This window comes from Carcharodon carcharias, chromosome 10, assembly GCF_017639515.1.
Source record: "Carcharodon carcharias isolate sCarCar2 chromosome 10, sCarCar2.pri, whole genome shotgun sequence".
In the NCBI taxonomy this organism is placed as follows: Eukaryota; Metazoa; Chordata; class Chondrichthyes; order Lamniformes; family Lamnidae; genus Carcharodon; species Carcharodon carcharias.
Genome location: NC_054476.1, coordinates 169,641,219 through 169,669,218, shown reverse-complemented (window position 1 = coordinate 169,669,218; position 28,000 = coordinate 169,641,219). Strand labels below are relative to the sequence as shown.

Below are 28,000 nucleotides of genomic sequence, written 5' to 3'. Positions count from 1 at the left end.
GACTTAGTGCCATTCTCCTGTTTTTCCCCTGTACCCTCTCACATTATTTGAATAGAAACAATCATCTAATGCCCTCGAATGCCTCAATTGAACCTGCCTCCACCAACACTTCCAGACAGTCCATTCCAGACTCGAACCACTCGCTCTGTAAAAAAGTTTTTTCTCACATCACATTTGCTTCTTTTGCAAATCACTTTAAACCTGTGCCCTCTTGTTCTCGATCCCTTGATGAACAGGAACAGTTTCTCCCCAACTACTTTATCCAGTTCCCTCATGATTTTGAACACCTCTATAAAATTTCCTCTTAACGTTCTCATCTCCAAGGAGAACAGTCCTAACCTCTCCTGTCTATCTTCAGAATTCAAGTTTCTCATCCCCGGAACCATTTTTGTAAACGTCTTCTGCACTCTCTCCAATGCAATCACATTCTTCCTGTAGTGTGATACCCAGAACTGAACACAGTCTAACTAGTGTCTTATATAAGCTTAGCATAACCTCCCTGCTCTTCTACTCTGTAGACAGGATGGAAGTTCCAATTCTATTGGCTATGGGAAAACTTAATTAAATTAACATGTGCCAGTGATGCTATAAAATGCACTCCACTTGCTGGAGAACAAAATTGATTCAAAAAGACAAAAATTGGCCCTCTCAGCTAAATGGCCAGGATAAATAAAGCACTAACACCAGTGGACACTAATAGTTTCAGAATTAGGTTTACAAAGAGATCACTTTGCATTTATGATTAGGTTTATTGCAGTTTGGAAAGTGAAACATCAGTGAACAAGATTCTATATAAAAATCATAAACCAATCAACATTAAATGTGATTTCTTTCACCTGAAACTATAAAATCTGTGTTAGTCATGTGTATGATAAAGAACTTTTATTTAAATACAATGTGAACTGTTTAGAAGCACAAAATATTTATTTTCCTTGACAAAGAAACTTGTGAGAACATTTTTTTATTTAAAGTGGATTGAGCTGAAATGTTCTTGTATCAGTTCAGAGCAAGCCATCCAAAAGAAAGCCCTGCATCACAAAAGTGGTGTAACTTTGCTGGTAGAGAGAAGACAGACAAGTTAACTCAGGAGGTCAATCTCTCTTGCAGACACATTTGGTCTGTTCTGGAATTGGCACAGATTCTGTGTTTTCATTATGAACATCCAAAGATAGATGTCACAGCAAAGATAGCTGTAGCAGCAAAGATAGATGTCGCAGCAAAGATAGATGTCGCAGCAAAGACAGATGTCGCAGCAAAGATAGATGTCGCAGCAAAGATAGATGTCGCAGCAAAGATAGATGTCGCGGCAATATGGCAAGCACTGCTCCATCCTCAGATATGGAATTTGTATCTCAACCAGAGGTAAAAATATAGAATCAGATTTAGATGCTACTTTCAACAAATAAAAATTAGAACTATTCTAGAATGTGAGAGGAAAAATAGAACAACTCACTAAAAATGCAGGTAAGGTTCATCCAACAGACTGAAAAGTCACTGAACAGGTTTAAATTCTGGTTTTTCGTGGTTTGAAAGTGACAGAAAACTGAGAGAACCATTTTTGAAAAGGATATGAAAAATAAAAAATGCAGAATTTGAAATGAGTACAAGTCTAAGGTACTTGGCCATCTTCCTTTTGCAGCTGCTGACAAAGTACATTGCCACCATTTTCTGATTTTATTTCAGATTTCCAGCAATCCTTTCCATCATGTTTTTGGGACAAAAAGAATTCCTGAATGTTTTTGTCTGTTTTTGGTGGGATTTAAGATACATCTATGTTGCAAAAGTTGAATATAAAGAAATATGTTCTTCATTTGCAGGTTCCTCATTTGTAAACTTTTTTTTTAGTTTTTGAATTAAACAAATAAAATGCCAAAAATAATGTGTGGAGAGAGGGATTAACAAGAACAGATCAGCTTATGTTTTTTTTTAAAAAAAAGAGCCCTCGAGTCTTGAGTACATGATTTTGCAACAGACTTAAGCTGCAAGTTGAAATGCATCTTTTCCAACATCATAACAGGACCAACCTACCAATTCATGCTCAGTTCATTGGAATATCCGATTATAAGGTTTTCATTGCCAGTCATGGTGATTAATTATGCATTCAACTTCCCACCTAGTTACTCAATGGCCAATTATACAAATGAAAATAGATATCAGAACAAGAAGCTACCATTGAAAACAATATTCATTGCATTTTTATGGCATTTCTATAAATTTCTGTTTATTCAGCAGAGTAAAAATTAAACTTTGGACAATGCTAGCTATATTGGATTATCAAATCATATAAATCATTTCTTGCATTCTCCAGATGAATATACAACAATGATTCAAAATAAAGACTTAATGAAATATGGGAAAGTCAATCAAGTGTTGCAAGACTCCCTTAGGACCAGGATTCGAAAAGAAATTTGCTTGAAGCACAGGTAAGCATATATCAGATGTTTTTAAGCCATGGCCTGTCCACAGCCCTGTTAAAAAAGATGGATAAGTACTTCAGTCACATACACCTTGCACTGCATTACATTCAGGACAATAGGCAAGCAGTTGGAACAAAACAGCAATTGGAACAACAGAGCAGAGTCGTACCGAGGGAGGTTTAGAAGTAAGGGAAGCAGATTTTCCTCCTTTTGCACTTAGACACAAGAAACGCACAGATAATTAAATTGACCTGGAGGACTGCATGTCTGTTATGAAGAATGGTTTTCTGTCCATTCATTCAGATGAGTGGAGAAACACGTGGGCTCCTATATCAGAGTCGGATCCTCTCTGCCTGATTTTCCATGATATGTGTATTTCCCAACTGTCCCTAATTGCCCAAGAGCAATGCTTGTCACAGAAGTCTGTTCAAGCCAACAGCTATTGTGGAATACATATGCTGCAGAAACTTAAGGCAGAGTGCAACACAGGCAATAAAGAGTTCATGTCACACAAGATGGGATTAGTTAACAAAATAAAATTAAATGCAAAGCTGCAGCAACATTTATCCAAAGAATGTTGAACTGCCTATCTTTCAGATCAATATTTTAAGAAACTTTTTTGTGCTACATAATCCTAAAATTGCATGTATCTTAAAATGCTCAACTCTCCAATCAGCACTGTCACAGGGGAACTGTGACTGAGAGGAAACATAAATTAGAGATTGGGTAAAAATATGGTAGCACTACTCCACTGGGCCCCTGTCAAGTTTCACCCCCAGCTGGGAGCATGAGATTAGTGAATTTACTTTCATAAAAACATTGATCCGGTATCAAACTCTAAGACGACATCTAAACAGTCAATTCTAGTTTCGTGCGTTATCTCATTTACCACAAAAGTAGCATTTTGTTACTTACTAGTGCAGAGCAAAATATTAATACCATTTTATAAAATCTTTTATCAGCTTAGAGGTAAGTGAACATTTTCGAAACATAGCTCTAAAATCAACAATGTAGCTTTATTCTAATTCTTGTTTTTTTAAATCATGCAACATGAAAGAAGCACAAAATTATATACTTCCATGGATTAAATACAATCGTGTTAGAAAGTGGTTAAATATTTCTTACATCTTTCCATATGAATACTGACTAATCAGGTATTCACTGAGTAGACGACACTGGTTTATGATGCTACAATCAACTTTGTCACCTCCCTAACACAACCTTGTTGTTCCTGAGCCGAGTGCATTTAAACCTCTCTCAAGAGTCTAACACATAACTAACTGGTGTCAGTGATGCATCATCATTTACGTCATACATTAGCATATTGATTCTGTTAACCCTTACTGTTAAAGTTGACTAGAAGGTTGTGTGAGTGATAAGATATGCAAATATTAAGTTAAAAATATTTGAAGATTTTTTTAATTGTGATTAAAAACTCAAATATTAAATGAACAGGAGTGTGGATTCGGTTTGTTCCTCAACTTTTTTTAAAGAACTATTTTCCTGATTGAATGTATACACAAGATAAATGTGCCCTATAAATTCTCCCTGGGCTGGACTTTTTGCCCACTTAGTAATTGTGTGGGAAGGCTAGCCATGCTGTTTACGCCTACATGTGCAAGCATAAGATGAATAGAATTTTAACAGCAGAATGGGTAAAGTGGCATTAAGAGAGAGAGGGAGAGAGAGAGAAAACATTTTTTTAAACCACACTTTACTCCCATGAAGCAAAAACATGCTAGTTTGCGCAAGTGTCTTCATCAGTTTTAGTGCATTCCTGGGCTAAGTTCAAAGTGCACAATTCGTGCTAATTATTACAACATTTTAGTATCCACCTTTAGTACTAAAATTCTAACAATGATAAGCAATTATAAATATCTTACAGTGAGCTTCTGCAGTTAATTTGAGAGAATTGTGACCTACATTAGGTTTTTACAATCAAAGACAAAAAAGTTATGGCCCTTATTTTGTTAAATTCAGGAAGAATTTCTCACATTAATAAGAGAAAACTCTCACGTTAAAGCAAGTTCATTTTTAAAAGCGACATACTCAGCTTCACTCTTTGATATGGTCTTTCCTGAGGCCAGAACTTCAGCCACCTGAGCAACCACAGGGTCATAGTTCAAACTAGCAACTGCTACAACCTTATCCTCTCTAAAAACGGAAACAGAATATTACAGTTAGAAAACACAATTTCCAATTTCAGCTTAATAATTTAGAATGTTTTTTTTTGCTTTTTGAATGTGTTCATACTAAAAACGTACTTGATGTAAAATGCCGCAAACTTCAGTTCACCAATGTCACCTTGAAATATGACTTCTTCATAACCTGTGCCATATCCTGCCAAAACAAAAAGGTACAAACTCTTCAAGAAAACTTAAAATGTGATTGCCTTGCTGGACTCCCAAGTTATTAGTGTCTACAGGGTAACTCTGTACTGACTGGAAACAATGTCCACAAAGTGGATTTAGTAGATACCATAGAATCACAGAATGGTTACAGCATAGGAGGAGGCTATTCAGGCCCTTAGGCCATGCTGGCTCTCTGCAGGATCTTAGCTAGTCACACTTTCCTGCCCTTCCCCACCACCCCCACCATAAAAAATAAGAGGGATCCCTAACCATTTTGTGTCATATCATGAGCAGAATCCTTTAACAAGTTCTTTAACTAGAACATGCTATTCAAAGTTGAAATGGGAGTACAATTATCATTTTTTTAAAAACTTAAAATTAATTAGCACATGAGGGTGCCACAGGCTTTACAGGGTTTCAGACTATGGTAGTTTTTATTTGAGTGTGTGTGCATGTAGAGGATTTGGGAGGGCTCCGGGGTAGTTGGTGGGGAAACTCGACAAAGAGAGAAATAGCCAAGACAAAAGGTAATGGGGCCTGTATCTGATGCATTTTTGATTGCCTAAATAAAAGAGTTCGCAAATCTTTGAGTACCCAGCAAGATTTTTCAAAAATGGTTTCTTTCAACTCAGACCATTTCCACATTCTGTGATATAACTCAACAGGAGCTGGTTTCTGTTGAGATTGGTAATCAGTTTCTACTGTCTCCGCAGCCACAGGAGATTAAAGTTTAGTCTTTTGCATTGCATCTCTTCCAGTCAAGTGTCCCTGTCTGAAGTAGGCCTTGGCACCTTTTTAGGTGCGATATTCCATTCTCTCTGGGCTAGTCAGTCAAGTATAATCCACATAGGAATTTTCCAGAGAGTGGTTACTTTACATTCTCAGCCAGCCTTTTTAAAAAACACATACCTTCCTTTAAAAAGTTCAGTATGCCAGTAAGTAATTCTAGGCTATGATCCGCTGTCATGACAGCTGTTAGCAATCTGCTTGCCATTGCAATAATTGATGGGTTTCCTGCTTTGTCTTTTTGCACGAGAACTGCAACTAAGCCAACCAGGCTTGCATCCACGACTAGCTGGGTGGTTTCCTTAGAATCAAAATAGGCATTTGTGCAACTTGCTGATAACCACTGTTTGAACTGGTGTACAAGCCTGTTTGTGAGATGTAGTCCACTCCCATTTGATGGTCTCGTCAGATTGCATAGCGGGACAGCTAGCACAGCAAGGCGAGGAATAAAGTGACTATGGTACTTGATGAGTCCTAGCATACTCTGGACTTTGTGCACATTTGTAGAATCTGCAGCATTTGCAATGGCTTTAACTTCCCATGGATCAGGTGACACCCCTTCACCATTGAACACATGACCGAAGAATTTGATGCTGCTTTTATTGAACAAGCACTTGTCTTTGTTCAAGGTGAGGTTACATTCTAAAATGTTGTAGATGTGCCTTGAGTTCACTTTTAGTGTGACCACAGGTTAGAATGTCATCGCTGATGCTCAGCGTGCCTTCAGTATTTGAAGTGCTATCTGAATCATGTGCTGAAACACCTCAGCTGTTGAATTCACTCCAAAGTTAAGCCTCCTGTATCGAAAAAGTCCAATTCTGTAAGCTCGATTTGATGGTATCCTGCGTTGAGACAAGTTTAGCAAAGTGTTTAAAACCATACACTTTATGATATTGATTATCGGTGTCAAGTGTCTTTCTCAATGTATGACTTGGTTTGGTGACCACATATCAATGCAGATTCTCATCCAGTTCTCATTCTTGGGTTTCTTGATGACTTGTATGGGAGACATCCACGGGGTAGACTCATCATCAACTTTCTCAATAATGAGAAGGCCAAGTAGACACTGTAGTTCCTTCTCAGTCTGCTTCCTGACACCAAATGGTATTCTCCGCCATTGATGCATTTCTGGGGTCACATTAGGGTGCACATGGAACATGGAATTGGACTTTTTCAGTTTGCCAATGCCAGTGAAGCAGTTAGCATACAATTCAAGAATGTTGTTGGTATGCGTAGGAATTGCATGTGTGATGGTAATCATGTGCAGGTCCGTTGCTGTGTGGAAACTGATAAGTGGGTCGCACTTCCCAGATATGACAAAATACAGCCTTTATTCTGGTGTCTTTGAATGAGGCTGGTGTTTCAAAAGTCCTGAGAATTGTCGCTGGTGGTTTGTCACTGTTGTAAGGGAAAGTTTTCATATTCCCTGGTTTGCAGAAAATAGGACAATCCAAGTTTCTTGAACGTTTTGACTCCTATGACACTTGCAGATGCTCCAGTGTCTGTGGGAACATTTACATCTGAGCAGCCAATGGTCAACATCTCACGTGGCTGTTTACTGTGAATGAGAGAACATAGATGACCCTATGTTCAGGGTCATCTGCCTCTACTTTGACCACATTCCCTCGCCGTTTTGCTGTGGTAGTGGTACACACATGCGGCACCCATCTGTTGCTAGTTTCTTAGCAGTTGATTTTGCTGACGAGTGACAAACATGAACAAAGTGGTTGGATTTTTCCACAGGCTTTACACTGTTTATCAGCAGTAGGACACTCTGTCTGGAGTGGGTAAGCACCGCTACAGTAGAAATATTGTTTGCACAAGTCACAACTCTGCGAGACTGCAATTGTTGCTTTGCAACTGGTTTCCTGGCACATGAGCAATAAACAGTGTTCACAGGAGTTGAACTCGTAGTGTGTTTTTTGGCAGCCTCAACTTCAGTAGCTCTGGAATCTGAAAGCGATAGTGTCCTTGCTAACTCCAATATGTCTGACAGCTTTCTGTCTTTCTCGAGTGCTTTTTGATGTAGTTGTCTGGAGAGCCAACCTTCAATTACTTGCGTTTTGGTTTCCCTTTTGAAAATTTCTGTATTGCCTAAATCCCATTTGGTTGTTAGTTGCCTCAAGCACATACAATACTGGTCAATTTTCTCGTTTGCTTCTTGCTTTATGTGTCTGAAGATGATTGTTTCATCTATTATGCTTTTCTTGGGTGTGAAATAGGGCATTAGTGTCTTTGTAGCTGAGTCAGTCATTTTTCTTAGATGTAAATGTTTCAAAAACTTCTACTTCTTCACCGCTGTAGTGGAAAAGTAAGGCCTTTATCCTTGAATCTTCTGTGATGGGAAAATCTTCCATAGCACCTTCGATATGTCTCAGCCACTTTTGCCAATGTGGGAATACAGATAGCTCCAGATGTGCTGCCAAAAGTTGATAGATTGGCCAGAGACAACACCATTTTCATCAGCAAAAATGAAGAAATTTCTCTGTAAAGCTTTCCTGCCTATTTGATCCAAGCTCATATGCTTTCAAGGCAGCCTGATTGTTTCTTGGAGGTCTGTAGCTTATAATGCTGACTTAACCTAAATTCTGTTTTCTTTGCACAGAGTATAGGCAAAACCATCCAGAAAGACTCATACCTTCTTATTTTGCAGCATCCTCATTGTCAGTGAGATTCATGGGACTTGAAACAGTCAGAGACAGACCAGAATAAAAGTGCATGAGCAGCATGGCTCCTTTTACTAAAGCAGCTTCTTCACACTCCCTGGGCAGGATTTCCCCCCCCCCCACCGTCGGGGGCAAAGTTGAAGTGTGGGTGCATGGAGGCACCCCTCCAATTGGCACCCCCAATCGCGGGCGCGGCACCATTTAACATGGGCAGGCCAATTAAGGCCCACCCAGCGTGAGGTCCACGTGGAAGTGCTATGCTCTCCCTGCAAGGGCGGGGGGAATCTCTAAACCCGAGAGTGCGCTTTTTCACGCATGCGCACGACAGAGCGCACTCATCTTCCTGAGGCTAAGCGCTGCCTCAGGGCGATCACCTCTACTGTCAAAAACATTAAAAATAGAAAAAAAAATTCCCTGACATGTCCCCTCATGTGACACTGTCACATGAGTTGGGACAAGTCCATAATTTTTTAAAAATCTTTAATTAAATTTTTTAAAACCTACATGAAACCGCTTCCCGCCCGTGGATGAGGTTTGATGCTTTTTCTAATGCCCGCCAGGGCTCCCGGCCTACCCGGAAACATTAAGGTTGGATGGGCAGGTCCATTAATTAGTTTAATGTCTCTGTCAGTGGCCTCAATTGGCCATTGACAGGTCGATGGGCACACAGCTGATTTTGCTGCGCCCCCACCTACCTGAAAATTTAAATGGGGTGGGGTGATGTAGGAAGTTCCGCCCGACATCACCGCGCGTCATTTTACACATCAGCGAGCGGGGGAGCACTCACCAACGGGAAAATCCTGCTCCCTGTTTCTGCTTGCAAACTCCCTCTGCTGGCACAATTCTGCATGGTATCTTCTAGTGAACAATATGTATGGCATTGTACTTTTCAAAACATTAATACATTACAGTAAGAGGGGTCTTAAATGTTAAGGTATACATTCCTTCAGTGTTTTCCCCCTTTAGTCCTCACTGAGCTACACCTGCCACCTGTTGCCCACTCCAATAACTTGTCTATGTTCTCCTGTATTGTTATATGTTCTCCCATCACAAATAGCGTTACAGTTAGGTATAAGGGCCAGTGGGAAGCTAAAATCAACAGTCCTTCAAATACCTTTACTTTAATTCAACCAGAGCCAGCAATGTAACGACTCATTTAATCAGAACTCAGATCATTAAATCACTTGGACCTTCATGTTCCTTTTTTGGCTAAATGAGAATATGTATACAGGTTTCACAAGGTACGCAGCAATTTCCCCTTTACTCTAATACTAAACTTGCATCGTCAGTCCAGAGACAGGGTGTGACCTGACTCCAGAGCAGGGGGAAACTCACTGGAAGGTTAGCGTCACACTATTTAGTATATTAGATGGGTGTAAATGCAGTGCAGGGTCAAATCTAGTTTTATATTATGCTTGGGGATCTGTTAGATCTCCTGGGCACTTGTTAAACCTAGTGACTGAACAAAAATGTTTAGATATTCATTTAATAGTACAGAACCTGAGTATTGCTGAATAAAGAGACATGCTATCTAAACTTTTCACTTTGCACTTTGCACTAATCAGGATAGCTCCTGACAAAAATTACCAAGCTGTAATGGGGGAAAACAACTAAAGTCCAATTGCCAACCAATCAGCACTCTCTTCTCATGCATTATAAATTGTTGCTGCATTACAGTTTGGTAATTACTTGTGAGTTATCCTGATGAGTGCAAAATGAAAAGTTTAGATAGCATGTCTCTTTTTTCAGTAATGTTTAGATAGTGAAAATATCACATACATCTCTAAACATTTACGTTCTTAAAAAAAACTGCAGAGAGAAGGAGAGTTGCATTTATGCGTAACCACGCATATGTAGGAATCTCTCATAGGCAGGTTGATTATATCTCCATCAAGGCAAGGCCAAACAATGTTAGCAGGTTATAATGTGGTTGAAAATAAAAATGCAACAACAAGTTTAAAACTCAGCAGTACTCCATATGTACCCCAATTATAGTTAAGTATTTGAAGACTATAAATTCTAGTGGGACAATTTGGTTTGTTTTATGTATGAAGATTAGATCAGTGATATATCATGCAAATGGGAATGGATAAAAATAATTTGTGCAAAGGAAGCCAAACATGCTCTTGATGCATTGCACTATTGTAAATTACAATTATTTTCATACTATCATGTGCTTCTACATAGCGGGGAATGACCACATTTATTTTGGTTCTTTCCCCCAGAATGATGTGTCCCATAAAATTACCATTACCTGCATATCGAAGGCTTTTTCCAAAAAAATGTGTCCAGAAGAATGGTACAGTATTAATGCCGGTGTTTTTCTTTTGCATGTTCAATGCAGCAACGTGACCTTAAAAAAAGCAGGTCTTAAAACCATTTTCATATTAACATGCACAATGCAGTCTAATGGACAATGCTACACAATTACAACTATATAACAACATACATTTATATAGCACCTTTAGCATATTAGAACATCTCAAGTCACTTCACAAGAGCATTATAAAACAAAACATGACACATAAGGAGATATTGGGTGGAATTTAGTTTCAGCAACAGAGGATCCCCCCTCCCCCTACCCCACCAGCTGGAGAACCAGTGGGAGCCTCGCTTCGATCTGTCTGGACTTAAGTTCCGTCAGGCCTCCCAATCAGGTACTTAGCTGAACAGCATCAGGCCTTCCACATCATCAAAGGGCCCCCGAGGGAGGAAATCTTGGCCCCGAGAGCTGCTGGCTAATCAGAAGCCAGCCGCTGTCCATGGCTGGCAGTGTCACCAGGGATGGTGGCTGCAGTCAATAATGCTCTGAGGCCTTCACCAAAGATTGTCCCTGGATCCCTGGAAACAGGTGTGTGGTGGGATGGGAATCATGAGGAGGGAGTCACCGGTGAGGGAGGTCAGGTGCAAGGGCTTTCAGCAGACCCCACTTCCCAATGCCAGGTCCAATCGGGAACTGAGTGCCTGTGAATGAGGGACCCCCCGATAGGTCACTGGCAAATCTGACAGGGTCTGGTGGATCTTCAGCAGCCACAGGAGACCTGTGAGAATCCTGTTAAATCTCTGAGCCATAATTAGATCCCTGTGGGCTCAGGGATAATTGACATCCCATCCGAGGGATGGGATTCCTGTGTCAGGCCCTTCCCACCCCCTAAGCAGTGCATAACTTTCCTAATTCTGGAAATCAGAAGTGGGTGCACCCATCCGATTCTCCCGGCACCCCCACCCCACTCTCCCCTCAACCCCACCCCTGACAACGTGCCCGCTCTGGCAGTCTCTGTTAAATCCTGGCCGTTAGAGATGACCAAATACTTGGTTAAAGAGGTAGGTTTTAAGGAGTGTTCTAAAGGAAGAATGAGAGGTTGAGAGGCAAAGAGGTGTAATTGAGGGAATTCCAGAGCTTAGGGCCCAGATAAATGATGGTGTAGCTACCAATGGTGGAGCAATTAAAATGTGGGTTGCTCAAGAGGCCAGAGTTAGATGAATGCAGATATTTCAGAGGGTTAGAGGAGATTACAGGGATAGGGAGAAGTTAGGCCATGCAGGGATTTGAAAACAAAGGTGAGAATTTTAAAATCAAGACATTGCTTGAATGTTCTTTTGTCGTTTGTAAGTAATTCCTACGTCTTATGTTCTTAAAGTGCATTAAGTAGTTTAACTTTGCGACGAGTCTCAGTAACATTTTCCCAAGGATCAAGCATCAATTGTGGAGGCCACACCCTCCTCCCACAGGAAAATACCTCTGAAACCAAAGTGATGGTTTCTTAACTTTAAACATGATGGATGGGAGTAAAGAAATATTATCCTCCTTGACATTTTGTTTAATGAGCACAAAACAAAGTTGTATACATGCTACATAATGGGAAATATTCACAGTTGTTCTAGTTGTTCTGGTCCACAGCCAGCTTCGTAGACACCCAGTACAATGGATCTGTCTGATGGGGAAGGGCAACATTGGTGATGTGTGTGGCAGCTTGGCATCTGCCCAACTACAATTAACATAACCAGAGATCAGCATTCTACCTAACTGCAGCATGCACAAATTTTGATTTTGATATTTTCTTTAAATATTCAGCGTAAGGATGTAAATGTTACCAGATGGAGCACTTCTCCACTTTTAACAACCAGCATCAGTATAAGCAGCTCAAGATTAGCTACACTCCTTTGCCTAAATGGCATTCTGAGAAGAGTTCACCTTCCTGGAACAACGTAACATCTCATTTTCTACACCAGTTACCTATGTGACCTCTCCAAATTACAATGTCAACTAATGCTGAATTTTTGAGTTCCATGGGGTAGCTTCTGTCCAAATAGGATCTGGGTCGAGATTGGACAAACATATTTTGGTTTGCACTCTTTCAGCCTACAGAGTGAGCTATCCCACCAACACCAGGTAGAAGCCTATTTCTCAGCCAACAGGGCCTACATTATTTTCCAAACACAAAAACCGACCAAAAAGCCTCCTTCTGTGGTAGAAAACACTGATGAAAGAAATAGGAAAATTTTCATTCCAAACTGCAATTTCTAAAATAATATTTTTCACATGACCATCTCATTACCTTGCATATGCGCTAGTTGCCAGTGACCAATATTAACACTCTGGTTATTTTGCAGTGGTAGTGGAAATGAAGTAATGTCCCCAGCTGCAAATACTTTAGCAACACTGGTCTGCATGAACTGAAATGAAGAGCCAAAAAAAAGAGAATAATCACTTTCCTGGTACAATCCAAATCACAGCATTATATTCAGCCTGCCACAAAATTCCATATAGTTCAACTTCTGCTCCAATCAGTCTTTTTTCTTCAGTCATGGGATGTGGGCATCGCTGACTAGGCCACCATTTATTACCCATCCCTAATTGCCCTTGTTCAGAGGGCACATAAGAGTCAACCACATTGCTGGCCTTAATGGGCCTGTTTTGTAATATGAAGAGTGCTTAGTTTCTTCAGTCTCAAATGTAGTGCACCATCATTGGATCAATTTTTCCATATGTTTTGATAAAACTGGACTATTGGTAACACACAATGGAAGGAAGACTGGTCCAGGGAAGGCTTCCAGATTCAGATTCAGTGCTATGATGGGATGTAACGCAATTTTAATATCAAAGACTTTCATTTCAATAAATCCCAGGGGACAATTCCCTTTAGAGTTTTATCTAGAAGTTACAGAAATTAATCAAAGTGAAGGTGGCATTAAAAACACGAACTGTCAGGAATGGACAGTTAGTAGGTGCAGCTATTCAAGTGACTTGAATCTATTGGGAAAACAAAGAAGGTTTTATACAAACAAAGTAGTGCTACATTCAGAAGGAGGCCACTCGGTCCATCATTTCCATGCCACTTTCTGTAAGAACTAACCTAGTTCCACCCACATGCCTTTCCCCATAACCCTACATATTTTTTCTCTGCGGATAATGATACATTTCTCTTTTGAAGGCTTCAATTGATCTGTCTCCAGGCAGTGCACTATAGATCCTAACCACTCCCAGGGTAAAAAAGATTTTCTTCATGCTGTCATTGCCCCTTTTGTCAAACACCAGGAAGCACTGAGGGTGGCAGAATGTACTCTGGGTGGGGGACTTCAATGTCCATCACCAAGAGTGGCTCAGTAGCACCGCTCCTGATAGTGTCAACCTGATGAGCTACAACACTGGACAATTTGCATGCTAAACAGCGGAAGCATCGTGCAATAGGCAGAGCTAAATGATCCACAACCAATGGGTCAGATCCAAGTTGTGCAATCCTGCCACATCCAGTTGTGAACAACAGTGGACAATTAAACAACTCACTGGAGGAGAAAGTTCCACAAATATCCCCATTCTCAATGATGGGGGAGCCCAGCATCAGTGCAAAGACAAGGCTGAAGCATTTGCAGCCATCTTTAGCCAGAAGTGCTGAGTGGATGATTCACTTTGGCCTCCTCCACAGGTCTCCAGCATCACAGGTGCCAGTCTTCAGCCAATTCGATTCACTCCGCGTGAAATCAAAAAACAGCTGAAGGCACTGGATACTGCAAAGGCTATAGGCTCTGACAACATTCTGGCAAGAGTACTGAGGATTCATGCTCCAGAACTAGCTGTGTCCCTAGCCAAACCATCCCAGTACAGTTACAATACTGGCATCTACCCGGCAATGTGGAAAATTGCCCAGGTATGTCCTATTCACAAAAAACAGGACAAATCCAACCCAGCCAATTTCCACCCCATCAGTCTACTCTCGATCATCAGCAAAGTGATGAAAGGGATCATCAACAGTGCTATCAAGTGGCAACTCACTCAGCAATAACCTGCTCACTGACGCTCAGTTGTGTTCCACTAAGGCCACTCACCTCATGACCTCATTATAGCATTGGTCCAAACACGGACAAAAGAGCTGAGCTCAAGAAGTGAGGTGAGAGTGACTGCCCTTGATATCAAGGCAGCATTTGACCAATTGTGGCATCGAGGAGCCCCAGCAAAACTGCAGTCAATGGGAATCAGGGGGAAAATTTTCCACTGGTTGGAGTCATTCCTAGCAGAAAGGAAGATGGTTGTGGTTGTTGGAGGTCAGTCATCTCAGCTCCAGGATATCACTGCAGGAGTTCTTCAGGGTAGTGTCCTCAGCCCAACCATTGTGAGCTGCTTCATCTATGATCTTCCTTCCATCATAAGGTCAGAAGTGGGGATGTTCACTGATGATTGCACAATGTTCAGCACCAATCACTACTCCTCAAATACTGAAGCAGTCAGTGTCCATATGCAGCAAGACATGGACAATATTCAGGCTTGGGCTGGTAAATGGCAAATAATATTCATGCCATACAAGTGCCAGGCAATGAAGTTCTCCAACAATAGAAAATCTAACCATAGCCACTTAACATTCAGTCGCATTACCATCACTGAATCCCCCACCATCCACATCCTGGGGGTTACCATTGAATAGAAACTGAACTGGACCAGTCATATAAATACTGTGGCTACAAGAGCAGGTCAGAACTGGGAATTCTACAGAGAGTAACTCATCTCCTGACTCCCCAAAGCCTGTCCACCATCTAGAAGACAAAAGTCAGGAGTGTGGTGGAAAACTCTCCACTGGCCCGGATGAATGCAGCTCCAACAACACTGAAGAAACTCAACACCATCCAGAACAAAGCATCCCACTTGACTGACAGTCCATTCACCACCTTAAACATTCACTCCATACATTATTGAAGCACAGTAGCAGCAGTGTGTACCATGAACAAGATGCACTGCAGCAACACACCATGGCTCCTTCAACAGCATCTTTACCACCTGGAAGGACAAGGGCAGCAGACACATGGGAACCCACCACAAGTCATACAGCATCCTGACTTGGAAATATATTGCCGCTCCTTCACTGTGACTAGGTCAAAATCCTGGAACTCCCTTCCAAACATCACTGTGGACTGTAGTAGTTCAAGAAGGCAGCTCACCACCACCTCCACAAGGGCAATTAGGAATGGGCATAAATCCTGGCCTAGCCAGTGATGCCCACATCCCTTGAACAAATATTTTAAAAACCTTAACTTGATGTCCACTAGCTCTCAATCCTTTCCAAAGGAACAGTTTCTCCCCACCTACTCGGTCCTGACACCTCATGATTTTGAGCACCTCCATCAGATCTCCTTTTTATCTCGTCTTCTCCAAGAGGATCTGTCCCTGCTTCCTTCTGTCTCAAAAACCTACAAATTAAATGCAAAAATAAAGATTCCCTCACCAGCCTAACTGGTTTTCTGCCCTCATTCCAGGCTTGCTCAGAAAAATATGCTACTTTCCTCTGTACCTCCCTTTATATTTTTTATCAGGCCCATCATGGCATATGGACCTTCCAAAATGGCAACTCAATTTAATCCCATCTTTTACCCTTGGCAAAGATCTTGATTGAAGCATTCCTCAGGGATCAGTTTTCAAACTTCCTGTCCTGTTTTCTCTCTCCACTGTTGCCTACCCAGCTTCTGCCAAATCAGCATTCACCATTCTTCTCTGCATTTCCCTTCACAAAATTCATTATATTGCTAAAATGGCCCTTACATTTCAATTTTATAGCACTAACTGAAACCTGATTCATACTCACTTTTTGATCCTTATTGAGACCCCCCCCCCACCTTGGCTATTCTTTCCACTATTTGCTTCATCATCATTAAGTTTCCGTAAGGCTCTTCCCCTTATTTTTCTTGTTCTTTTGAACACCTGATCCTCTTCTATCTTTCCCCATTCCTAAATTTCACCATTCTCTTTTCCTCTCTCAACCTGCCCCTTTAAATTCACTCCCCAATTATATCACTGACCATCTCCTTGACTATCATTTCTCACAGCCTTTGTAATATTTCTTTACTGACAAAGGTATCACCGACCATTTATCTTTTTTCACTCTCACCAGGACCATCCTTTCCCCCCTTTATCCTCATTATTCACCCCTGCTCTCATAAATCATTCCCTAATTCTCAACTTCCTCACTTTGGTCACTCTCCCAACTTTATACCTCTGCCACTCATGTAGTTCCCTAATCTGTCTTCATGCCCATATTTCTAGCAAACCAATCACAGTTTCCTGCACTCATCACTTCCCCAATACAGTCTCCACCTCAACTCTCTCAACGCCCAAGGAGTGCAGATTTTAGCACTCTGCCCAAAACTGGTCTTATCAATTGCCAGATCTAGTTAATCATGCCAAGCGTTACCATGTTTCCACTCTGTCAACCAACCCTGCTGACTATTCTAAGATCATCCCAAGCTCTTTTCTAAATGACTAGCCACCTCCCGAAACTCTCCTTCCTTGTTCCAAATGTCACATGAGGTGGTCATGGGTTTCTTTAAATCAAAGATGGCCAAATTGCACAGTTACCTCCACCGCTTCCTTATCACCCTCATCCACAAACCCCAGTCCCTAAACTCTCCCACAACTCCTGGCCACTAACTCTGTGCCCACACCTTCTGAAATGTTTCTCTCTCTCTCTTCTACTCATCTCTCCAAAATCACGTAATCCATGCTCTTGTTCCCTTCCGCTTCAATTCCAGCTCACTCATTTTCTTTCCATTATAAATAATTCCCTCCTTTCACCCATAATCCTTCTGCCTTTCAAAAATATTGCCATTATCCCCTTTCATAAAAGACCAATGTAATGACCTCCCCATCTCCAATCTCTCTTCCCTTTCGGAGGTCTGTGAAAGTGTCACTTCCCAATCCCACAGCAAAATATCCCAAACTTTGTTTGAATTCCAACAGGCAAGATTTCTTCACTTACATGGCACTGAAACTACTTTTGTCAAAATCTTTAATGCACCCTTTGTGCTGTAATCATGATGTTTCATCTTGCCTTATGCTCCTGGACCTTTTGGCAGCATTTGTTATTGTTGGTCATAAGAACATAAGAAATAGGAGCAACAGTAGCCCCTTATAGTTGATATTCTGCCTCAGGTCCACTTTCTCACCCACTCCCCATATCCCTCAATTCCCTGAGAGATCAAACAACTGTCTAGTTGTGCCATCTTCCTAAAGCACCTCTCCACCAACATCCAAAGCTATGGGGCATCCCATGCATTAGTTTGTTCCTACCCTACCGAATGCAACCAGTACATCTCCAGTAATAGTTTCCCTCCTGCCTCCCACATTGACATCTCTCTAGTCCTCAAGGGCCTATCCTTTGTCCATTCTATTTTATTCTTGATCTATATGCAGCCCTTTACTGATGGCATCTGCAGGCACAAGATTAGCTTGAACCAATTGCTCTACCACCACCCTCAACCATCTCCACTGTGTCAAATGGCTTATCCAGCATAAAGTCTTGAATATACTACAAACTCCTTTAACTCAACATCATGAAGACTGAATCAGTCATCTGGCTCCATACGACAAACTCTGCTCCCCTGCCATTGATTCTATCCCTCTTCATTGGACATTCTCTCACCCTAAGCCAGATCATTCAGAATATTCAATGTTTAGAAAAGCTTTAAATCATACACCCTGTCCATCACCAAGATTGCTTACTTCCATCTCTGTAATACTATCCCCACCTTAGCCACTGAAACCATTACACGTGTGTATTACTTCAAGGCTTAACTATTCCAGCACCTCTGCATTGATGTCCAATCCCCCTCCCTTCATAAAGACTCATAGAAGTGAGTTAAATAAAAATAAACTCCAACTTGCTCAAAATTCTCCCACTTGTTTACATGACTAGCACAAAATCTCATTTACCCATACTGCCATCTTCACCAACCTATCCTGGTTTATCATCCCACAATACATGCACCTCTACACAGTCTTACAAGAAATAAATCAAAGACCTCCCGCTTTACAGGAAACAGACAATTTATAAAAAGTCTTGAAGCTCTTGCCTGAGGGAATCCCTTATTTTGAGTTTCTCCATGCGTCAGATAATTTCCATTACCAATGCATTAGGAAGAATCCCTGGAAAGTACCCTGGAAATTGACAGTTGGGACTTGCTTGTATCCATGTGGGGAGGGAGAACGGCAACAATAAAAACACTGGGGAAAGCTTTACTTCTGCATTTGAACTTTAAAATGGGAGAGGGGTGCATGTTAAAAAATGTAGCATACAATCATCTCATACAGAAAGTGTTACCCCTTAAGATGACTGATATTAAGGTAAAAGAATTCAAGATAAGACAATCTTCACCTGATCAACCACAACTGTTCCCTTTGAATCTGTCTTTATAGGACTTCCATTAAGGAAACTGGTGGCAGGTGTCACTCCTTTCCACAAGGCAGCAAGCAATTCATGCAAAAGAAAACAAGATTTGAGAACACCAGCAATCAGAAGAACTAAAAGATTCTAACAAGGCATCTAGTTAAAAGGGAAGAAGTTTATACCAATTCCAACTACACAGATATCTGATGGGAGAACCTTTCCACTTGCAAGGACAACTTCTTTCAACTGTAAATATATGAAAAGCAATTGTTTTTCAAACACATGGTACAGAACTTGAAACAGTGTGCAAAAATATAAGGAAACAGTTGTAGATTTAAATAATTAAATATTTAGTGGGTTTACCAATCCATCCTCTCCCCTTAGCTCAGTCACATGATCCAGCATGTAAAACTTAATGGCTTCTTGTTCAAACATCTGTAATTTTACAGGTTTAAAATTAGAATACCAAGTTAAAAGTTCCACATTTTATTTTATTCTTATAAATCCCACAGGACAGTGGAGACCATGTAAAGTTTATATTAAAAGCTGAGGATAACTGCAGCAGGTCTAAGTACTCTTCTTGAACAGTAATAAAATACTTTGAAAAGTTTGACATAAGTTAGAAGTTAACAAAATGGAGAAAGTAGAAAATACAAAACAGCAGTTTCCTTTCAGAACTTTCTCTGATCTACCATTTCCGACCATGCTATCTGTATCTTCTGAATCGTTTGCATTTCAGACATTTGAGTTTCAACTTAACTTCATTATAGCTTTGCCGATCTCTATTCCCAGCACATTTTGGTATGGGACCTCACTGGTGCCAATCACCGACACAGACTTGGCTTTTTCAGCTAGATAGGCAGCTACCTCCATTCCTGGAACATGAGAGTAAAATTCTTCAGAGAAATATTTCCATGGCTTCATTTTATGGAGCAGCATGCCAGCCATGGCTCCCTGGCAGCTCACTCAGCTCACAGACAGTAGGTTATGGATTCAAGTTCCACTCAACAGGTTTGCATAAAATCTAAGCTGGCACTCTAATGTGGCACTGAGAGAGTGCTGCATTGCTGGAGGTGCTGATTTTCAAATGAGGCATTTAAGTGAGGACCTGCCTATTCTACAGGGTAGGCATAAAAGGTACTATATAAATCTGGGGGCAGAATCATCCCAGATTTGCACTAAGTACAGTAGTGGGTGGGAAAAAGGACGTTTTGCCTGCTGGCTTCAATGGCAGATTTTCGCACTATATTGTCCCAATCCCACCCTACTAATCATGCATTCCCGGGAAACACGCTATTTCGCTGGCAAGCAGCTGATTCCCCAGCTATGTCATCACCTCGCCTTTTCCTCACACTGGGCACCATATCTAAACTGCAGCTGTGTGCACACCTCTCAGCGCTTCCAGCCCGGGACTGCTGCACAGAAGACATGGCCCTGAAAGACATGAAGACTGCAGCCTCCTGCTTCAGTGACGCATCCCTGGGATACCTTCTGGACATCGTTGGAGCCCGCCGCTATGTCCTCTAACCCTGCTCTGGCTGCAGGTCCATCAGTCTCACCACTCTGGCTTGGGAGGCAGTGGCAGTGGTGGTCAGTGCCAATGCTGCACAGAAAAGGTCCTCCGTCCAGTGCAGAAAGAGGATGAATGATCTCATCTGTGCTGCCAAGGTAAGGCAACCATCTCATCACTCTGATCTCACACACTCACAAGCCCGTCACACATTCACTGGCATCTCACTCACTGCCAGCTCAAGGGATATCACCACTCACTCTCTCACATGCACCCTCATCTCCATCTGGCCTCACACACCATGGGATATCGCCCTTCCCCCGAGTCCTGCAGCTGTTGAAAACCCAGCACCCCCCCCAACCCTAGGGCTGGTTGTGTGAACCCCCCTAAAAGTGATGTGGTGCCTGTGAAGCCTGGTGCTGATGGCTGTGAGTGCTGCCTAAAGCAAGGTAGGCAAACAAACCTCAAAGTCCCAAGTGAAATGCAGCTCACCAGGCGCATGTCGCTTATGTTCAGTTGTGAAACACATCGACGTGCAGTCAAACTGACATGCTCAGATGATCCAGCATGAGGGGTGATTCTGGCGAGCAGTGCTTATAATGGTCTGATGTATTAAAATGAAGTTCTCGACGTGTGGCGGTGGGAAATAGGGCTAGCCATTGATGGGCAGAGCGGACGATTGCAAACCGATTCTTGGTCTTCCCACCATATTGTCTGCTCATGCCCACCATGATGCCTGTGTCAAAGGGCACAGAAAATTCCACCCTATGTCTTTAATCTTCTTAATAGACAAAGATAGAAAGATTTTGATCACCATTAATGGGGTCGTCCACAGCTGACCCATCATTAAATTGTCGACGCCATATAGTATCTTTCAAACACTTAAAATAGACATCACTGCCTAGGAGGAGTTTTTATTGTAGTTGCTACAATGCTGCTGCCTTTACCCCAAAACTCTGCTGTGCACATCTGCAATGTGACATATAACACCACAAACAAACCTATCATTCAGCTCAAAGCAATTTCACTGTCTAAAATATTAAGAAATCCTAAGATTATTGGCTTCAGATTACACTAGGATATCTGAATCTTTTGATTATTTGACTTTGACTTTGATTCAGAAACACACTGTGAATTAATTAAACCAGTTTAAGCAGCAGCAATAGAATTGAAAGAGGCAGCTCAGAAAACGCAGAATAAGCTGGACAAAATTTGCAAGGAAGCAGATGGTCAGATAGTAGATTAACTTCAATAAAAACGTGCAAAGTATTTCTCATAGGATTAAAAAATGGGTGTAACAAACTCCATAAATGGTTGATATAGCTAAGGATGAAGTTGAAAAAGACCTATGAACCTTAGCAGACTTAGTGCTCAACATGTCCAGCAATTAACAAACTAATGGAAAGTTGAACTGTATTGCAAAAAGGAATATATAGTCAAAGGAAGTCATGATCAAACTGGACACTGCTCTAGTCAGTCCATACCACATAAACTGTGTCCAGGTTGGGTCACTGAGACACAAGGGAAATGTGCAAGCATTGTAAATAGACAGAAAATCCATGAAGTTGATTTCCAGTACTTGTAGTCTGAGTAATGAAGAAAGATGAGAAACTTTGGCAGGTTCTTTCTGTCCCCATTGGTGCAGGTGTCACGGCAGCGTGAGTGAACAATATGGCAAGAAGACCAAAAAGACCACTACATCGTGAAACTAGTTTGCAATCGTTCGCTCCACCTGTCAATGGCGAGCCATGTTTCCTGCCATCAGACATCAGGAACATCATTCCAATACATCTGCATATAATTATAATCCTGCTCCCCACACTGGTTCATCGCGCATGTCATTGTGCATGTTTCATAACAGCATTTAAAATGTGTGCAAATGGCAAGCTGAACTTCGAGGGGAACTTGAAAATGAGCGCACACTAACGTTCCACAGCGCTCGCGAGGGTCACCTGTTCAACTTCAAGGAAGAGGTGTTGCGCATTCAGGTGATGGCACAGGCAAGTTGCTTTTTCCCAGCTGGCTGCTGTGCTGGGGCAAGGGCTGCACAGTGGTTGGGGTGAGTTGGGGGTGCAAGGAAGCACAGTCAGAGGTGAGTTGCAGGGGGGCAAAATAAATGAATTCACGGCACAAATAGAGCTTAACGGGTATGATCTTATAGCCATTATGGGGACATGGTTACAAGGAGATCAAAGCTGGAAACTAAATATTCAGGGGTATGTGACTTTTCAAAACGACAGGCAGGAAGGAAAGGGTGGTGGGGTAGCTTTGTTAGTATGAGATGGAATAATTACAATAGCAAGAAATGATCTTGGATCGGAAGATGTGAAATCCATATGGGTGGAGGTAAGAAATAACAAGGGGAAGAAGACACTGATGGGAGTAGTCTACAGGCCCCCTAACAGTAGCTGTACTGTAGGACAGAGAATAAATCAGGAGATAATGAGGGTATATAAAAATGCAGTACATTAATCATGGGTGACTTTAATCTTCATGTAGATTGGGAAAATCAAATCAGCAGAGGTAGCCATGAGCAAGAATTCATCGTGTATTCAGGACAGTTTCCTAGAACAATATATTGTGGATCCAACCAGGGATCAGGCTATTTTGGATCTGGTAATGTGTAGTGAGGCAGGTTTAACAGATGATCTCAGAGTAAAAGATCCCCTAAGAAACAGTGACTGGTAGAATTTAGCATTAAGTTTGAGAGTGAGAAACTTGGGTCAGAAACAACTGTGCTAAATTTAAATAAGGGTAATTACAGAGGAATGAGGGCAGAGTTGGCTGGAGTGGACTGGGAAAGGAGTTTAGCAGAAAAGATGGTTGATGATCAATGGCAGATGTTTAAATAAATAGTTCATGACTCACAACAAAGATATATCCCAGTGAGGAAGATGGATTCTAGGGAGACGATAAACCAGCCGTGGTTAACCAAGGGAGTTAAGGATAGTATGAAATTGAAAGAAACATACAATGTGTCAAAGATTAGTGGTAAACCAAAGGATTAGGAAAGTTTTAAAAACCAATGGGAGATGATCCAAAAAAGTAATAAAGAAGGTTAAAATAAACTTTGAGGGTAAATTGGGAAGTGTTATGAAACTATTAATGTATATAATATTATTGGAAAATATTTTAAAATAGAGGTTTAGTCTGTGGGTGTGTCTTAATTGGATTAAAGCCAGTTAGTCTGGGTGCTTTGATGTGTACTAGTTTTGATATGTGGGAGAGATAAAGTGCATTTTTTGAATAGAGCATTCAAGAAGTGGGGTGAAAACTACCACCTAGCTAGCAGATATCAAGCAATATGTTTATATTACTAATAACATTGGTACTATGAAAGGGGTTTTGTTGTTAGAAGAGGCTGGTGATACAATGAGAATTTACATTCAATAGGCGGTGGTAGGTATAACTTCAGCAGTTTTTGGGTGTGCAGAGCAGAGGCAATGTGAGATCAAAAGGCAGCTGTAAGCCTCCAACTGACTCCACAGGAACCAAAGTGAAAAGAGCCTCATTTTGAATTTGTAAGGTGAAAATGCTTTGCTTGGTGTCTGGTTAAGTCTATGGGTTGCTGTTGCCTTAATGGAAATTAGTTTGGGAATTTGTTAAAAGTTAAGATAGTAGTAATTTGTAACCATGTGTATATATATATGTTAACCTGTGCAAATTAATAAAAAGGTTTCATTTAGTTTAATGTAAAACCTGGAGAACTGGTGGTCTGATTCCTGAATTTAGAGTCGTATCTCAAACATAACACTTAAAATTACAGGTTATGACAGTTGTTTGAAGTTTCCCTCTGGGATTTTTAAATAATTCAGCTGTACCAACTGCAAGTAATATAAAAATGAACCATAATAGCTTCTTTAAATATATAACTAGGAAGAGAGAGGCCAAAGTGAACGTAGGTCCCTTAGAGAATGAGGCTGGGGGAATAATAATGGGGAACCAGGAAATGGCAGAGGAGTTGAATAAATACTTTGTATCAGTCTTCACTGTCTTCCAAAAATACTAAATAATCAAGGGGCAAGAGGGGGAAGGAAATAAACACAATAACTATCACTAGAGAAAAAGTACTAGGGAAACTAATGGGGCTAAAGGCCAATAAGTCCCTTGGACCTGATGGGTTACATCCTAGAATATTAAAAGGAAGTAGCTACAGAGATTGTGGATGCACTGGTAGTAATCTTCCAAGAATCCTTAGATTCTGGAAAAGTTCTAGAGGATTGAAAAACTGCCAATGTAACACCCTTATTCAAAAAGGTAGGGAAACAAAAAAAAAGGTAACTATAGGTCAGTTAGCTTATCATCCGTTTTTGGGAAAATGTTAAACCCTATTATAAAGGATGTAATACAAAGCATTTAGAAATGCATAATCAAGCAGAATCAGCATGGCTTCATGAAGGGGAAGTCATGCCTGACAAATTTATTGGAATTCTTGGAGGAGGTAACAAGCAGGATAGATAAAGGGGAACCAGTAGTTGTAATATATTTGGATATCCAAAAGTACCAGATAAAAGGCTACTTAAGATAAGAACCCATCGTGTTGGGGTAACTATATTAGCATGGATAGATGATTGGCTAACTAATAGGAGACAGAGAGTTGGGATAAGGGGTTAGGGTTAGTGGAGTGACGCAGGGATCAATAATGAAGCCACAATTATTTACAATATATATTAATGGCTTGGATGAGGGAAGTGAATCACCAAGTTTGCGGATGACACAAAGATAGGTGGGAAGGCTAATGGTGAGGATGACACACAGTCTACAGGGGTAAATGACAGGTTAAGTGAGTGGGCAAAAAACGTGGCAGATGAAATATAATGTTTTTTTTATTCACTCATGAGATGTGGGCTTCACTGGCTGGGCCAGCATTTATTGCCCATCCCTAGTTGCCTTTGAGAAAGTGGCGGTGAGCTGCCTTCTTGAACCACCGCAGTCCATGTGGTGTAGGTACACCCATGGTGTTGTTAGGGAGGGAGTTCCAGCATTTTGACCCAGTGACAGTGAAGGAACGGCGAAGTATTTCCAAGTCAGGACAGTGAGTGACTTGAAGAGGAACTTCCAGGTGGTGGTGTTCCCATCTATCTGCTGCCCTTGTCCTTCTAGATGTTAGTGGCCATGGCTTTGGAAGGTGCTGTTGACGGAGCCTTGGTGAATTCCTGCAGTGCATCTTGTAGATGGTACACACTGCTGCTACTATGCATTGATGGTGGAGGGAGTGAATGTTTGTGAATGTGGTGTCAGTCAAGTGGGCTGCTTTGTCCTGGATGGTGTTGAGCTTCTTGAGTGTTGTGGGAGCTGCACTCATCCAGGTGAGTGGGGAGTATTCCATCACACTCCTGACTTGTGCCTTGTAGATGGTGGACAGGCTTTGGGGAGTCAGGAGGTGAATTACTTATTGCAGGATTCCTAGCCTCTGATCTGCCCTTGTAGCCACAGTATTTATAAGACTCGTTCAGTTCAGTTTCTGGTCAATAGTAACCCCCATGATGTGGATAGTGGGGATTCAGTGATGGTAATGCCATTGAACATCAAGGGTCGATAGTTGGATTCTCTCTTGTTGGAGATGGTCATTGCCTGACACTTGTGTGGCGTGAATGTTACTTGCCACTTGTCAGCCCAAGCCTGGATATTGTCCAGTTCTTGTTGCATTTGGACATGGACTGCTTCAGTATCTGAGGAGTTGTGAATGGTGCTGAACATTGTGTAATCATCAGCGAACATCCCCACTTCTGACCTTATGATGGAAGGAAGGTCATTGATGAAGCAGCTGAAGATGGTTGAGCCGAGGACACTACCCTGAGGAACTCCTGCAGTGATGTCCTGGAACTGAGATGACTGATCTCCAACAACCACAACCATCTTCCTTTGTGCTAGGTATGACTGCAATCTGTGAAGAGATCCCCCCACCCCACCCCCCGCGATTCTCATTGGCTTGAGCTTTGCTAGGGCTCCTTGATGCCACACTCAGTCAAATGTAGCTTGATGTCAAGGGCAGTCACTCTCACCTCACCTCAGGAGTTCAGCTCTTTTGTCTATGTTTGAACCCAGGCTGTAATGAGGTCAGGAGCTGAGTGACCCTGACAGAACCCAAACTGGGTGTCAGTGAGCAGGTTATTGCTAAGCAAGTGCTGCTTGATAGCACTGTTGATGACCCCTACAATTACTTTACTGATGATCGAGAATAGACTGATGCGATGCGGTGGTAATTGGCTGGGTTGGATTTGTCCTGGTGTGTGTGTGTAGGACATACCTGGGCAATTTTGCACATAGCCGGTTAGATGCCAGTGTTGTAGCTGTGCTGGGACAGCTTGGCTAGGGGTGCAGTGAGTTCTGGAGCACAAGTCTTCAATACTACTACCGGAATATTGTCACGGGCCCATAGCCTTTGCAGTATTCAGTGCCTTCAGCCGTTTCTTGATATCACATGGAGTGAATCAAATTGGCTGAAGACTGGCATCTGTGATGCTGGGGACCTCCGGAGGAGGCTGAGATGGATCATCCACTTGGCACTTCTGGCTGAAGATTGTAGCAAATGCTTCAGCCTTATCTTTCGCATTGATGTGCTGGGCTCCTCCATAATTGAGGATGGGGATATTTGTGGAGCCTCCTCCTCCAGTGAGTTGTTTAATTGTCCACCACCATTCATGACTGGATGTGGCAGGACTGCAGAGAAAATGTGAGGTTATGCACTTTGGCAGGAAGAATAGAAGAGCTGAATATTATTTAAATGGAAAAAAACTGCAGAAAGCTGCAGCACAGAGGGATTTGGGGGTCCTTGTGGATGAATCCCAAAAATCTAGCATACAAGTTCAGCAGGTAATAGGGAAGGCAAATGGAATGTTGGCCTTTATTTCAAAGGGAATGGGGTATAAAAATAGGGAAGTCTTGCTAAAACTATACAAGGCACTAGTTAGACCACACCTAGAATACTGTGAACAGTTTTGGTCCCCTTATCTAAGGATAGATATACTGGTACTGGAGGCAGTCCAGAGAAGGTTCACTCAGTTGATCCTGGGTATGGAGGGATTTTCTTGTGAAGAGATTTTGAGTAGGTTGCGCCTGTACTCATTGGAGTTTAGAAGAATGAGAGGTGACCTTATTGAAACATATCGGTTTCTTAGGGGGCTTGACTCACTGAATGTTCAGCTGGTGCGCGACCACCACAAATGCATTCTACAGGTCTGCGCATGATTCCCAGGGAGTGTCCACAACTCCTACATTCTCAGTACATTTCAGATCCTGAATGTCTTCCAGGGTCCACAGAGGCTGCAGGGTTGGCTCCTTGGGGACAAGGGCTACTCACAAAGGCTGTGGTTAATGAGACTCGTGCACTGGCCTCAGACAGCAGCAGAGAAGGTATAACCAGGCTCATGCTGCAACCTGCACTTTGGTGGAGCAAACTGTTGGGGTATTGAAGATTGGGTTCCAGTGCCTGGATCGGTCTGTGCAGCCCTGCAAAGAGAGTCCAGAGGGTGTCACGCATCATCATCACCTGCTGCGTCCTTTACAACCTGGCACTGCAATGGCGGGGGAGCTGGCTGAGGAGGAGATGGAGGAGCTGCAATCTTCTCCGATGAGGAAGACATTGACGGGGTTGAGGGTGAAGAGGTCCTCGAAGGAA

The 28,000-nt window shown here is 41.8% G+C and overlaps 1 protein-coding gene and 1 long non-coding RNA gene across 2 annotated transcripts in view; both read right to left on the bottom strand.

The window, feature by feature from the left end:
• Positions 1–729: 729 nt before the first annotated feature.
• LOC121283443 lies at positions 730–3,694 on the bottom strand. The gene is made up of 2 exons (XR_005944262.1): positions 3,543–3,694; positions 730–2,468 (listed from the first exon to the last, which is right to left on the bottom strand). It is a non-coding gene; the product is annotated as an uncharacterized LOC121283443 (long non-coding RNA).
• Positions 3,695–4,429: 735 nt separating this feature from the next.
• Positions 4,430–28,000, bottom strand: part of aifm4 (apoptosis inducing factor mitochondria associated 4) — a 75,004-nt gene continuing 51,433 nt past the window's right edge. The window contains exons 12-19 of the mRNA XM_041196733.1: positions 19,629–19,744; positions 19,233–19,304; positions 19,052–19,115; positions 18,858–18,934; positions 12,780–12,897; positions 10,475–10,573; positions 4,682–4,757; positions 4,430–4,571 (exon numbers count right to left, since the gene is read on the bottom strand). Coding sequence (XP_041052667.1) covers positions 4,430–4,571; positions 4,682–4,757; positions 10,475–10,573; positions 12,780–12,897; positions 18,858–18,934; positions 19,052–19,115; positions 19,233–19,304; positions 19,629–19,744 — 764 coding nt within the window. The remainder of the gene's footprint in view (positions 4,572–4,681; positions 4,758–10,474; positions 10,574–12,779; positions 12,898–18,857; positions 18,935–19,051; positions 19,116–19,232; positions 19,305–19,628; positions 19,745–28,000) is intronic.